The sequence below is a fragment of the Blennius ocellaris genome (genome assembly GCF_963422515.1).
Source record: "Blennius ocellaris genome assembly, chromosome: 1".
Taxonomy (NCBI): domain Eukaryota; kingdom Metazoa; phylum Chordata; class Actinopteri; order Blenniiformes; family Blenniidae; genus Blennius; species Blennius ocellaris.
Window position 1 is genome coordinate 32,193,059 of NC_137650.1, and position 12,080 is coordinate 32,205,138.

The 12,080-nt window shown below is 45.3% G+C and overlaps 1 protein-coding gene across 3 annotated transcripts in view; it reads left to right on the plus strand.

The window, feature by feature from the left end:
* Positions 1-10,703, plus strand: part of LOC308133530 (USP6 N-terminal-like protein) — a 28,053-nt gene extending 17,350 nt beyond the window's left edge. For all 3 annotated transcript variants that reach the window (XM_080500947.1, XM_080500948.1, XM_080500949.1), the window contains exons 6-14: positions 140-247; positions 1,558-1,667; positions 3,417-3,465; positions 3,789-3,909; positions 4,017-4,111; positions 4,341-4,406; positions 5,917-6,016; positions 7,201-7,353; positions 8,224-10,703. In XM_080500947.1, coding sequence (XP_080357073.1) covers positions 140-247; positions 1,558-1,667; positions 3,417-3,465; positions 3,789-3,909; positions 4,017-4,111; positions 4,341-4,406; positions 5,917-6,016; positions 7,201-7,353; positions 8,224-8,861 — 1,440 coding nt within the window. In that variant the 3' untranslated portion in view covers positions 8,862-10,703. The remainder of the gene's footprint in view (positions 1-139; positions 248-1,557; positions 1,668-3,416; positions 3,466-3,788; positions 3,910-4,016; positions 4,112-4,340; positions 4,407-5,916; positions 6,017-7,200; positions 7,354-8,223) is intronic.
* Positions 10,704-12,080: the final 1,377 nt, after the last annotated feature.

A 12,080-nucleotide genomic window follows, 5' to 3' on the forward strand; every position in this document is an offset into this window, starting at 1 on the left:
ATTTCCTTTGTTCCTGCCAGTGCGGTCGTAGGCGAGCGGTAGGTGGTTCGACTTTCCGGTGACTCACACTTTACGACGTCGTCCCTCTCAAGCTGTTTTATACACTCCGTGTTTATGTTCGCCCCTCTCTGCCCCTCAGATGGTGAAGCGGGTGTACAAGGGCATTCCCCTGCAGCTCCGGGGCCGGGCCTGGGCTCTCATGCTGGACGTGGAGAAGGCCAAGAAGGACAACGAGGGCAAATACGAGGTAACGGCGCAGCTGTGAGACCGGTACACCTAAAGCGTTAAAAGAACAAATAACCGTAGTTCAGGTGCGAGTGCGCTCACATGGAAAGAATTCACGATAACAAGTCCAGCGTGTTTATTTGAATGTGGTTAAAACGGACTTTGTCTGCAGCCGTTGTGCCAAAGACCTAAATAAAGTGTGATGATTTCCAATCCACATGAACTCCTATTATATTCTCAGCACAAGACAGATGACATCATCATCATAAACACGTCTCACTAAATATGGGAGTGGGGCAACAACAGAAAAAAACTAACTTGCAAGAGGTTAATGACATGATTGAGGAAAAAAAGACAATTTTAGAGAGGTTTTCAAGAGGACTGTTTGAATTCATAGTGATAATGAATAGGAAAAATATTCACGCTATAAAGCATTTTAAAAGCTTCGCAGATAATTTGCATTGATTATAAAATGTCATTAACTCTGTTATTTTTCTTCAAACACTGATTAAACTCAAATTAAGCTTGTGGATGTGTGAATGTGATCAGCCTGAGGAGCAGACGGAGGCTGAGACCCACTTCTGAGTCCGACATGTATTTATCTGCCTGGCATCACAACACACACAGATTAACAATGCAAACACACAAAACTCTTTCAGCTCTTTATCAGGCATATCAAAAGAAAACAGTCAGACATGATGGGAATCTGGAAACGATTAAAACCACTGGTATTACGGTTTAACATACTTTTTTTTTTTTTTTTTTTTTAATTTAAGGTAGTGCAAATAAACAATACATAACAGTAAACAATTCCAAAGATGTGTGAAAATGAACAATGGATTCTATATACAAAAGAAAGACAAACTACCTCAAATACTATTTACATAATGTGTGCGTGTGTGTGTGTGTGCGTGTGCGTGTGCGTGTGCGTGCGTGTTTGTATATGAAATACTAAGCGTAACTCCGTTATGTTTATGGAGGAAACAGAGGAGAAACATACATTTTAGCACCTTATTGACTCTATATAAATGATAATTAAAAAAACCAAACAATATTATTCCTAGCAGTTTTTTCTTGCTTCGGTCAGTTTGACCAACTTTGCTCAATCAGATAACCTTCAATGAAAAGACATATTTATGAATTGGCTTATTCTTGTCAATCCATCTTCTTGTGCTGCTTTTCAACACAAGACAAACACAAAGAGACACACACTCACACATCTGAGCGATTTAGTATCACCGTTTAACCACAAAACTGGACTCCCAACCCAGGACACCGCGTGACCCGTCAGCTGTTTTCAAACGACTTGGCCGTATCTGGTTTTGTTCCTAGAGAATGAAGGAGCAGGCCAGACTGTACTCCTCTGAGATCAAGCAGATCGACCTGGACATCAACAGGACCTTTCGAGACCACATCATGTTCATGGATCGCTTTGGAGTCAAGTGAGTTTCACCGTCGCCTTCTGATCTTACGACTGAAACGCACTTCTGGCCACTCAGACTTTCTCTCACAGGGTGACTCAGTTTCTAAACCTCAACTATGAATTGATATCAGCACAATATCCTCCATCGGTCTGTCCGTCGAGGTGGAAATCAGGGTACCTGGTCCTGAAATAGTCGTCACTTTTAGGGATGGAATGTCCTTATTTTTTTGTTTTTGATGCACGCTCTTTGAAGAATTAACTGTTGGATTACTTATTCTAAAATGTGCATTATGGAAAATCACTTATCTTTCAGATATTTCATACATCGTACTCCCTTCACAGCATATGTTAAAAAAAAAACCCATGCATGCAAAAGGAGAACATGAAACCTCCACGTAGAACGAGCTCGAGTCTTGTTCAACTGTATTTTCTTTTGAGACCAAACAGAAACAAAGGGGGGGGGGCTCAACTCGGACACATAAATTCAGACTACAACCCCCCCCCCCCCCCCACTTGCCGTTTCAACATCGTATCGCTTAATAAATCACGGGCGATGGACAGAGTGAGAAGCAAAAAAATAATAATTTCTTCTGAGTGCTGCTTTGCTCCGTCTGGACTGAGGTGGGAGGGCCGCTTTCACAATCTGGGGGCCAGATTTGGTTGAAATAAGAAAAACCCCTCAGAGGAGCAGCCAGAGTGTAAAGTGTGAGGGGGGGGGGCGAGAGGGGGAGGGGGCGGGGCTTTAACATCCTCACACGCCTCCCCGTGGTCGTGCTCATCGTCAGGTGGAGTTTATTTGGATACAAACAGACGAGCTGCAGCAGAGTGTGGTCGTGCGACACCGGGGTGAACTTGAAGTGTGAGGAGGAGGAGGAGGAGGAGGAGGAGGAGGAGGAGGAGGAGGAGGAGGAGGAGGAGGTGTAGGCTGAGACCTGGACGGCGTCGGGTTCGTGTGGAACCCGATCCCGGTAGCAAAGTGACGTCACCGAGGGTTTTAATAGACCGCAGGCCCGCTTCAGGAGCGGCCGTGGAAAGTCTGGGGCGGCGGAACGTCTCAATGTTTCACCGGAGTTCATCCGTCCTGCAAACCTGAGACTCTTTATGGAGGCTCCTCTCCTCGCTTCCGACTTCATCTGCTCTGGATCCACGTCGTTTTCTATGCAAACTTTATGCCCTGGCCCGATAAAGTGGAGAATAATGAAGCGCGTATTAATAAATTCCTGAGATATTTAGGAGTGTTATAATGAAGTGGGCAGTAATAAAGTTTATATATTGACCATCTGTTCTATTTTCCTTTTTTTTCTTTCTCCTCTTGTTTATTTCCTTTGCTTTTCTTTTCTTCTCTGTTTTCTTTTACCTCTCATCTTTTCTCCATTTTCCATTTCATGTCCTCTCCTGTCTTTTCTGTGCACCCCTTCGTGATTCTGTCTCTTATTTTGCATTCATCTTAATTTGCTTACTTCGTTACCTCTCGCCTGGAACGTTCGTCCCGTTTCTGTCTCCTCCGACTCTTATCACCCCTCCCCTCTGTTCTGTCCATCTTTCTTCTTTTGTCATTCGGTGTCCTCGCTTGACATCGTCCCCGTTTGTCTGCTTTCGCTTCTCTTCTTTGCTCATTTTCCCCGTCTCGTGCCGGTGTCCTTTCCTTTTTCTCAACATGTTTCTCTTTCCTCTCCCACTTGTCTCCGTCTTTCCTTGTGTTTGCTTTCCTTTCCTTTTCTCTTCTTTCCTTTCTTTAATTTCCTTCACTCCATCTTCTCTGGTGCAGGCAGCAGTCCCTCTTCCATGTCCTCTCTGCATATTCAGTCTATAACACAGTGAGTAACTGATTTCTCTCCATCATGTGACACGTTGAAATCCCAACCTCAATCAGTTGCTAAGTGCTAAAAATCCACAATCATTTCTCTTTTCTCGCTGAGCAGACTTCACGTTGTCACTTGTGGTTCAGTTGATTTATTTGTTGCCAGTTTAAATCCTGCTGGTTGAATGGGATTAGTTTTCATTGTGCGCAATAGGTGGGATTTCAGTGGAGTCGCATTAATAACTGAGATTTCTCCTCTTGCGCGGCGGCAGAAGTGACCTGTACGCAGGTTGGAGGTCCTTGCAGCCAGTGACGGCGGCTTTGCTTTTCTCCCCGCAGGAGGTGAGCTACTGCCAGGGCATGAGTCAGATCGCCGCCCTGCTGCTCATGTACATGAACGAGGAAGACGCCTTCTGGGCGCTGTCGCAGCTGCTGACCGACCAGAGACACGCCATGCACGGTGAGTTTTCAAACTTGATTCCAGGCCGTGTGCTCTGAACTCGTACGGTCAATATATATGATCTCTTCACCTCTTCACCTCTTCTGCTTCTTTTTCTATTTTTTAAGGCTTTTTCGTTCCCGGCTTCCCCAAACTCCAGCGCTTCCAGGCTCACCATGATCAGATCATTTCCAAACTCATCCCAAAATTAAAGAAGCATCTGGTGAGATCACATTTTACACAAGTGTCTTACAATGATAGAGAAAACAATGATATATAATGTGATTTCTTGATCATCATGGACGTGAACTCTCTCTCTCTCTCTCTCTCTCTCTCTCTCTCTCTCTCTCTCTCTCTCTCTCTCTCTCTCTCTCTCTCTCTCTCTCTCTCTCTCTCTCTCTCTCTCTCTCTCTCTCTCTCTCTCTCTCTCTCTCTCTTTTCTCTGGTACCAGGACAGGGAGCAGATGTCTGCAGGCATTTACTGCACCAAATGGTTCCTCCAGTGTTTCATTGACAGGGTGAGGAGCCTGTTCCATTCAATATTTTCCTATTAATCTCTTACCATGTCAGGGCTGTGTTCAAAATCTCCAATCCAAATAATATCAAGCGCATGGAAAATGACAGAAATTGACGATGAAGGCAACGAATGACGGCAGCAAGAGAGAAACGGAAAGTTCACCACACATCAGTGAGACCCGCTGTGATGTTTGGTTTGCCAATATTACATAAATATTACAAGTTTATTGTTTGTTTGTTTTTTGCAGCATTATCATTTACAATAATACACATCATGAAGGAATTCAGAAGTGCAAAAAAATCAAGAAAATTCAAACAAACTGCTCCTTTTCTGAAACATTGCTGCACTGCGCCGAATAGTGGGATTCATTACGATACGATACGATACGATACGATACGATGGGATACGATACGATATGATACGATATGAAGAAAACAGCAGAAAGACAAAGAAGTTTTAAAAACGATTTTGTTCCTGGAGGTGGCGCTCTCTGTCCTCGGAGGAGGAGATCAGGGTTTCATTTGTTTCTGTGGAGCAACCAAAAAAAATTTCAAATCTCCCAGACTTCTTTATTTTTTTTAATTTTTTAATAATAAACATGAACATGAGAACTCACGTTACAGAACCTTCCCCGACAGCAAGACAGCACATACATGACAGTGTAAGAAAAATAACAATAATCATACTATGACAACAGAACCGATATGAGACAAATACATAAAAAGATGGGCAATTAAAACATTACCGTGTCGTGTCGGTGACCATTCAGTTCGACGGGTATTTTTCTATCGGTAACCATTTTTTCATGAAGATCTCACACTTCAACTGTAGTTTTGCCGTTAAAGCCTCCATTCCATACGCCTCTCTCAACTTTTTGTTTTCATTGTCCAAATCTCCGGACTTTTATTTATTAAATGTTGTTTTTTTTTCGGTAAGAAAACATGTCATCTTGGTCCTGGACGAGAGCTCGGTCACAGTTATGCTTTCATCACTGTAAGAACACTTTAGTATTAGAGTTTAAACCCGAAACGTGTTATTATTTGTCTCGTTCTCCACGGCTCTCAGCGCCGTTTTTATCACCGACAGCGATCTGTGGGCAGGGCGGCCCAAAAGCCCCTTTTCCCAGAAGAAAGTCTGATTGCTTTTTTTTTTTTTTAACAGATGGTTTAACGTGATTCCAGCAGAACACATCCTGGTGATATCTGAGCCGTGGGGCATTTGCATTAAGAGGGGCGCATTAGGAGCTGTCAGGCTAAACTGTTATTAGCCTGCTACGTGCTGGCCCGCGGTCCTGTGGCGGCGGCGGCGGCCGGCGGGGTTCGCCCGCTGTCAGCACTTCTTCGTCCCGCTGAGTCGCCGGGCTCCTCGGGGGCCTCGGGGGCCCTCTGAGGTCTGGGCGGGGAACCAAACAAACCTCCCTGACTCAGGCCCGCGAGGAGGAACTGCAGCACGGACGTAAACACATTTTCGCTGACTCGCCTCGTCTCGTCTCTTGCGATTCCGCCCCGCAGACGCCGTTCACCCTGACGCTTCGCCTGTGGGACATTTTCATCCTGGAGGGGGAGCGGCTCCTCACCGCCATGTCCTACACCATCCTGAAGATACACAAGAGTAAGGACGCCGCACCAAAACATAAATCAGCGTCTGCGCTGGCTCCCCGCTGCAGGTTTCACCGCGCAGGCATCTGCCCCGGCCTCCTAATAACCTAATGCTGAAGACTTCCAGCTGTTGTTTGGCTTCTCCAGAGTCGGCCAAAGCGAAATTATGGGAAAGTCCACAACTTGTGGTCTTGAGGGATTTTTTTTAGTGATTCATCAAATAGATAGCCTGACCTAGCTGAGCGTCCTGGATTGGACTTTCTTTCACTTGAATGTATTTTCTCCGTATTGCCTTCGTTATTTACCACAACACATCTAAATGTTGACGTTCTGCCTCTGATAACCCAGACGGGACCATTTTAGCACCGACCTCGCAGCAGAGCTCGTTGTAATTCAGTCAAACCTCACAAGGTGGGATGATAAATGTAAATGTGAAATCAATTCTGCAGCAGATCAAAAGCACATTTTTCTTCCAAGTCGGAGAAAGATCGGGCGCCACATATGAAAGTGGTGATTCAATACTTCAATAAACATCAAGGTATTCTTGAAGTTACTGGAGTTGGTCGGAGGAAGATGCTCTATGGTGTTATAGTGGTTCTTTGAAGGTTTAATGGCCCAATGGCAACAAGGAGAAGCAGCAGGCAAAGGAAAGCCCCGGGTTTATTCTATTCTAATGCTCACCAAGTATTGTGGATGCGAATGCTGATGCTACTCAAACGATCGGTGCAGCTCCTCGACTGTTTTCACATCAGTAAAGAATCCTGCTGACTGAAACAATAACTGTAATTTAAATTACTCATTTTATCACAGAAACTCAAGTGCTTTTGCATTTATTTCTCGGGAAGTGATTTCTATAATGCGCTACGTCGTGTGTCTCAGACTCAGGTGAGCTGTTGCCACCGTCTTCTGGTGTGGCGGCCATGCCAGTGTTCAAGGAGAACGAAAAAATGTGTCTCTTACTTTTGAAGCTTTTCAATAAACCGACTTGTCGTCAGGCCAAACACTCGACATCCACTTTTAATCAACAAAATTAAAAAAATACGCACTTTGTTTCTTTAATCGCTAATGCAAAACAGCCGACCATTAAAAAAATGTTTTTATTCTGCTGCTTATTTTTGTGCATAGTCAGCATTTTTTTGTTGTTTAGCGTAATTTAAGGTGTTATGTGTGTGTGTGTGTGTGTGTGCTCGCCCACAGAGCGCATGCTGAAGATGTCTCTGGAGGAGCTGAGGGAGTTCCTGCAGGAGCGCATCGCGCAGACCTTCTTCTACAGCGACGACGTGATCGTGGAGCAGCTGCAGGCCTCCATGAGCGAGCTGCGGAAGATGAAGCTGGACCTCCCTCCCCCTGGTACGCTCACAGTCGCAGGACACACACACACACACACCTCTATCAGGACAGCGACTCCTCAGACCCCGACACTTTATTGCTGCAAAAATCAGATCCTCAACCTCATGTGAATTTTGGCCACCAGGTGGTGCAGTCGTCACCCCACAGCGGGTGAAGCCCAGTTGGAGTCAGGACTCGTTTGTTGTTTGTTTGGCCACGTGAAGGACTGGCTGGTGTTCGTTTGGCTCCAGCCCTCATGTTCCTCATCCTCTCTCATCATAACCAAACATTTATGTTGGATTCAGACTGGATAAATGTCCTCAAGTACAGAATTTTGGAAGTTTTGGAACTACTATATTAATACCTTTTTGATACCAATCAATAGTTATACCCACATGGAAAGAACCTATATAAACATATATGTTTTAATATAGGTTTTGATATAGGTTTTGAATATATGTGACATGCATAAAATTGGCCGTTTTCCTATATTTTATGTACATATAGGTACATATATGCACATATATAACATATAAAACATATATGTTTATATAGGTTCTTTCCATGTGGGAGGAGACCTATATGGCCTGTATATTCACATATATGCACCTCAATTTTGCCTATATGTGACATATATATGCATAGATGCAGCATATATGTGCATATGTGCAGCATTTATTGTCATATATGTGCATATATGCAGCATTTATGTGCATATATGCAGCATATATATTGTCATATATGTTGCATATAGGTTTCATATATGTGCATATATCCTCACATAGGTTCTTTCCATGTGGGTATGTTAAAGTCACTCGGAGATGCAGTTTAAAACTGTTTTTTTTTTTATTATTCTATGGAGTCATTTTTACGGTACCATCTTGTTTTCAGGAAAGCCTGAGGAGTTGCCTCGTAAGCCTTTGGGCCAGGAGCTGCCGGTGCTGCTGAGTCCGGTCCCGCCGTGCGGAGGGAAGCAGTCGTCCGCCAGCGGGTTCCCCCGAGCCGGCCTGAGCCTCCACATCATCTCCCACCAGCAGGACTGCATATCCCCAGACCAGAGCCCCTCCAAGGATCCCCGGGACCTGGAAGCCGCAGGCGAGGAGGAGGAGGAGGAGGAGGAGGAGGAGGAGGCTCCTCTGCCTTCCCCGGATCCCATCATCATCCACAGCCAGGCCCCGCTGACCCCCGACGGCTCCCCGCTGGCAGGGCCCCCGCCCTACCAGCCCCCGGAGGTCACGGCCGACCGGGACGACGACGCCGGCGCCGGCGCTGCCGTCTCCGCGGCGTCGGCAGACGAGCCCTCGGCGGCCTCCCTCTCGGCCCTCGACTCCGACCGCTCCTCCTGCAGGGTCCCGCGGACTCCGTCGGCCCCGCCGGCCCAGTCGGACAGCCTGTCGGCGGAGGAGAGGGCGGAGGACAGCTACCTGGCCCGGCTGCTGGATCGGGCGTCGGCCATGTCGCCCGGCGGCAGCGCGGAGCCGGACTGCGGCTCGGCGCCGGAGGAAACGCGGCCCGCGGACGTGTCGTGAGGAAGCGAGCGACTCACAGAGCTACATGTACAAAGTCGAGGTTAACTTAGTGGGTCATATTTTGTTTGAGAGCTAAATAGACATGTATCAGTCAGTTTTACCATGTTGAGCAACAATTGCTTGAAGAAAAACAAAAAACTAATTTTCGATTGTGACGTTATGATCTGGCTTTTTGTGAAAGAGGTCGTTTCCTGGTTTTAAGGTATTTGAATCCGGCGTCGCCCCTTCCAGCCTCTGTGGGGTTTTTACATTTTCACCCGCAGCAGATAAAAGTGCCACAAACCAACTGCAGAGGTTGAAAACCAATCAAAAGAAGACAGATTTGTTCACTCCGGACCTCCTCCCCCTTGCCTATGTGACAAAAATCACCAAATCCCTGCTAAAACAAAGAATATTCCAACAGCACAACTGTTTCCACATCACTCCGTTCAATACTTGAGTTCTTCACGCCCCCTCCTGGCTGTGATGCTGCAATCTGAGACGATTCATAAATGAGTTCCTGAGGTTTTTTTTTGTTGGGTTTTTTTTATTCGGAGCCTGCAAGAGCAGCCGTGTGATGTTTTCTACTGCTCTTTCAAAGCATATTAAAAAAGTATCCAGGGCGTAATGGGATCATGGGAAGTGAAGTCTCCAGTGTCACCGACCGATTTTCATTAAAAGAGAACTAATAAATACGGCGTGAGTAAGAAAAGGGATCCGTGCAGGCGAAACCACATGTTGGCCTTCCACTCCAAACAGCATGCGCCCCGTTGTAGGAGACTGCAGATAAATCCCGGTCACATTTTTCGTGCACAAAACGTGTTTGCATTTTGAGAGTAGGAGCACTGAATGAGTGTAACCCGCCCTCCAGCCGCTGCTTTAATCCAGAATCGCTGCACCCTGGAGCCTTCTGAGAACCCGGCGTCACCCTTTACAAACACAACTGGACTTTTTGTAGGTTGTTTTTTTTTTTTTTTGTTTTCTTGTATCGTGTTTGTCCTAAAAGGACGCGTCTGCCCGCTCAGCCTTTGTAAAGTGTTTGCTAGCAGAGTTGAAACTTTTTATTTTTTTGTACCAATGTCTCGATGCCTTACCGGATCGGCTTCAGTTCTCCTGTGGCGGGACTTTGTTGACGTTGAACCTTTTGTGACTCTGGAGAGAGAGAGGCGAGAACTGAACACGGGAAGTCCACCTCTCGACGCGGTGAGCTGGCTCACTGTTTATGATTGTACACACGCAAACCTATTGAGCTCATTTGTTGTTGTTTTTTCCTCTCAGCTCAGTAATTTATTGCATCAATCCTCTTCGATCCTCATTCTGACTGCCACTATTGTGCTCGTCCGTTCAGGGTCGTTTCCTCCTTGAAAGGTTAAACATGCTGGGTTTTTTTGTTTGTTTGCTTTTTTTAATCTTGCATATGAACGGGTGTAAAGTTATTTCACCAGTGTGTTTAGAAGTGTACAGTATTGTAGAGCCAGTAGGATTTGGTGCGTTAGTCCAACTGAGAGGTAGAAAAACCGTCTGCTCAGCTCTGTGCTGACACCGTGTGGTCAGTTTAGGTCTCTATCTAGATTGTAGACGAGCAGAGAAGAGTAGAAATGTCCTAGAAAAGGTTTTCCAATCTAGAAATTCTCATTCGATTTTTTTTTTTTTTCCAATTCAACACCTTGATTTTGAATTATGTGAATGTGCTTCATAATATTTGATTGCATCCTGACGCTAAAAGCTCCAAATGGTTTGAATAGCGACGTGTCAAAAGTAGCTGCGGTTTGGAATGAATTAGCTGGTTTTTAAATGTCTTTCAATGAGATCTGATTGTCGTGCCATGTCGAGGAGGAGTTGGGCTGAAACAATAAAACTTTTATCTTCCACCGTTCCTCGTCTCATTTCTTTCTCCCGGAGTAAAACGGTACGGTGGTCCGCTCTCATGAGGAAAGAGGAAATATCTATGCGTCGGGCTCCAGTTTGCTCTTTATGTGACTTGGGAATCGGTAGCATTTCCTTTATAAGGACGATTGGACCCAATTCTGTGACGCAAACTGATCAAAGGTGTCCTTCTCCCCTCGCTTGTCTTGCCTTTGTCAGAGTTTCCCGACTACACAACTCATTCCACTCCTTTCTCAAGTGACTTTCTTTATAGTTCCCTTCTGAACAAACTTCTACGTTCTCCCCTTGACTTTCCTCCTCTTGTTTTTGTCCCTGTCCTCGCTTGTCCTTCTTCCTGTCTCTTTCAATTACCTCTTCATGCTTATTTAACAAACTGCAGGCAGTCGAAGTTTCATGTCACTGAACACATCACTTCGTCTTCGGGCCTGCATCAAATCACCATCACCCATCAGGAGTGTCTGTACTGTATATGTGTGTATATTAGTGCTTCTGTCTCTGTCTCTGTCTGTCTCTCCCTGTCTCTCTCAGCCTGTGTGCTCCTGGCTCAGAAGCATCCGGCACCACAGCTGAAACACACACAAACACTGGGTATTTCTCATCAGAAGAGTAAATTTGAAGAGTTACCTCATGACATATTCATATTAATGGTTTTAATTTTTATTTGTTCATTTAAAGTGGACCCGTTAAAGCAAAACAGAAAAGTGACTCACTTCAGCTGAAGTTCATCATTCAATGTGCCGAAGTGTATTCGGGATTAAAATGTAACATTGGGTGTGATGGAGGTCATCATATCATACATATTAAATAAAAAAAACCTACATAATTTAAACAGTATTAATACCAAGGTGAATGTGTCTGATGGGGCACCTTCTTCTCTACACGTTTTTTTTTCTCAACATTGGTTCACGTATAAGAAGAAACTACTTGGTTTTTCAAGAAGAATGGCGGTAATAAGATAAGATCATTTGCAGTCATTGGCTGAGAGAATTCCAGGACCTTTGGTTTGTTTCAGATGATTTAAGCAACGTCTGATGATGATATTATCTTGAGTCAATCACCAAAGTTTGGCCACTGACCATAGGGGGGCGCTGTTGTGTTACTGTATCACACCTGTGAGTGGCCGCCGGACTGCGACCTGATTGGTCCTTCGTCCCTAAAACACTTTTGTTCCACTTTAAATTGTGGTCAGGTTTGGCACGGTTCAGCAGTTTGGTGCAGCTGCCTGCAGCCTCACATCGGGGGAAACATCTTCATCGTCACCTTCATCTTCAAACTCAACTTAATGGAAAGTTGTCGCTCCGGTGCGTAAAGTGATTTCTGCAGCTCCAAAACCTCTCCCAGCTTCTGCGCGCG